The 1,016-nt window shown below is 45.8% G+C and overlaps 1 protein-coding gene across 1 annotated transcript; it reads right to left on the bottom strand.

Annotated features, from left to right (window-relative positions):
* Window positions 1-34: 34 nt before the first annotated feature.
* On the bottom strand, window positions 35-552 carry LOC103679820 (venom prothrombin activator vestarin-D2-like; the record flags this gene model as incomplete). Its single annotated transcript, XM_008709357.2, has 1 exon — window positions 35-552. A coding segment is annotated over one exon (405 nt), but the record flags the coding sequence as incomplete, so codon positions are not given.
* Window positions 553-1,016: the final 464 nt, after the last annotated feature.

The raw sequence follows: 1,016 nt of genomic DNA, 5'->3' as shown, positions 1-1,016 counted from the left end.
GAGAGATTTTAAAACAGTGTCAGTATCTATTAGGTGCCTCCACACTTTCTCCCTGATAAGGCAGAGTCAGGTGATGCTATCTCTAACTTTCCCCGTCGGAGCCCCGAGTGAAACAAGCTTCCCCTGGCTAGGATGATCAGTGTCGGCTCAGCAGAGGCCTGTGGAAACAGGGCCCTCCAAGACAGAACAAGACTCGGGGAAGCGAGCCTGGCCTCCTGTCCACAGAGCGGTCTTAGTTAGATGCCCCTTCCCGAGTTCTTCACAAAGGTAATTTGTGATGGATCTGTACCTGACAGCAGCGCACAGTTCGGGAACGCAGACGGCAAACATACATCCAAAAGGTAGGCAAAGCTGTGAACGTTCCTTCAAAGTTGCCGAGATACTTACAGTTTTCTCAGTATTTTCAAAAGCTTCTCTTGCTTCTTCAAAGGTGCAGATTTCTTCTCTGCATTCACGATCAATGTTGCCCTGTCTTATTTCTTCAAAAAGCCCATTCGCTCTTGGGTAGCGTTTCAATACTGAATTGGCTTTTTCTCCTGTGAGGAAAACTAAGAAGAGATAATATCATAAGCATAAAATTATAAAATTGAAAAACATGTAGAAGCTTAATACCCAAGGTGAAAACTGCTAGGCGCTCTTTAGAAAACACAGCCAACATCCTAAACCTCTTCCCCTGAGTCCGCAACAAAGTAACATTTAGCTCCAAACCACCCCTGCTGTCTTCCTCCTCACGTGAGCATGTCCTTTCAGTAGCAGTTGCCTGGGCAGGGACAAGGACATAATTCGTGATTAGATTCAGACTGTAGCACATTCCTGCCAACCATCAGTGTTTAAAATAGTAATAGTGATCCACTACTTATACTAATTTTTTTAATTTACAGATTTTATTTATTTATTAAAAAGAGAGAGAGAGGGAGTGCATAAACGTGGGGGAAGGGCAGTGGGAGAGGGAGAAGCAGACCCCCCTGCTGAGCAGGGAAGCCCAGTGTGGGGCTCGATCCCAGGACCCTGGGATC

This window comes from Ursus maritimus, unplaced genomic scaffold (genome assembly GCF_017311325.1).
Source record: "Ursus maritimus isolate PB19 unplaced genomic scaffold, ASM1731132v1 scaffold_3804, whole genome shotgun sequence".
Lineage (NCBI taxonomy): Eukaryota > Metazoa > Chordata > Mammalia > Carnivora > Ursidae > Ursus > Ursus maritimus.
Note: the sequence above shows the minus strand (reverse complement) of the source record. Positions and strands in the feature narration are given on the sequence as shown.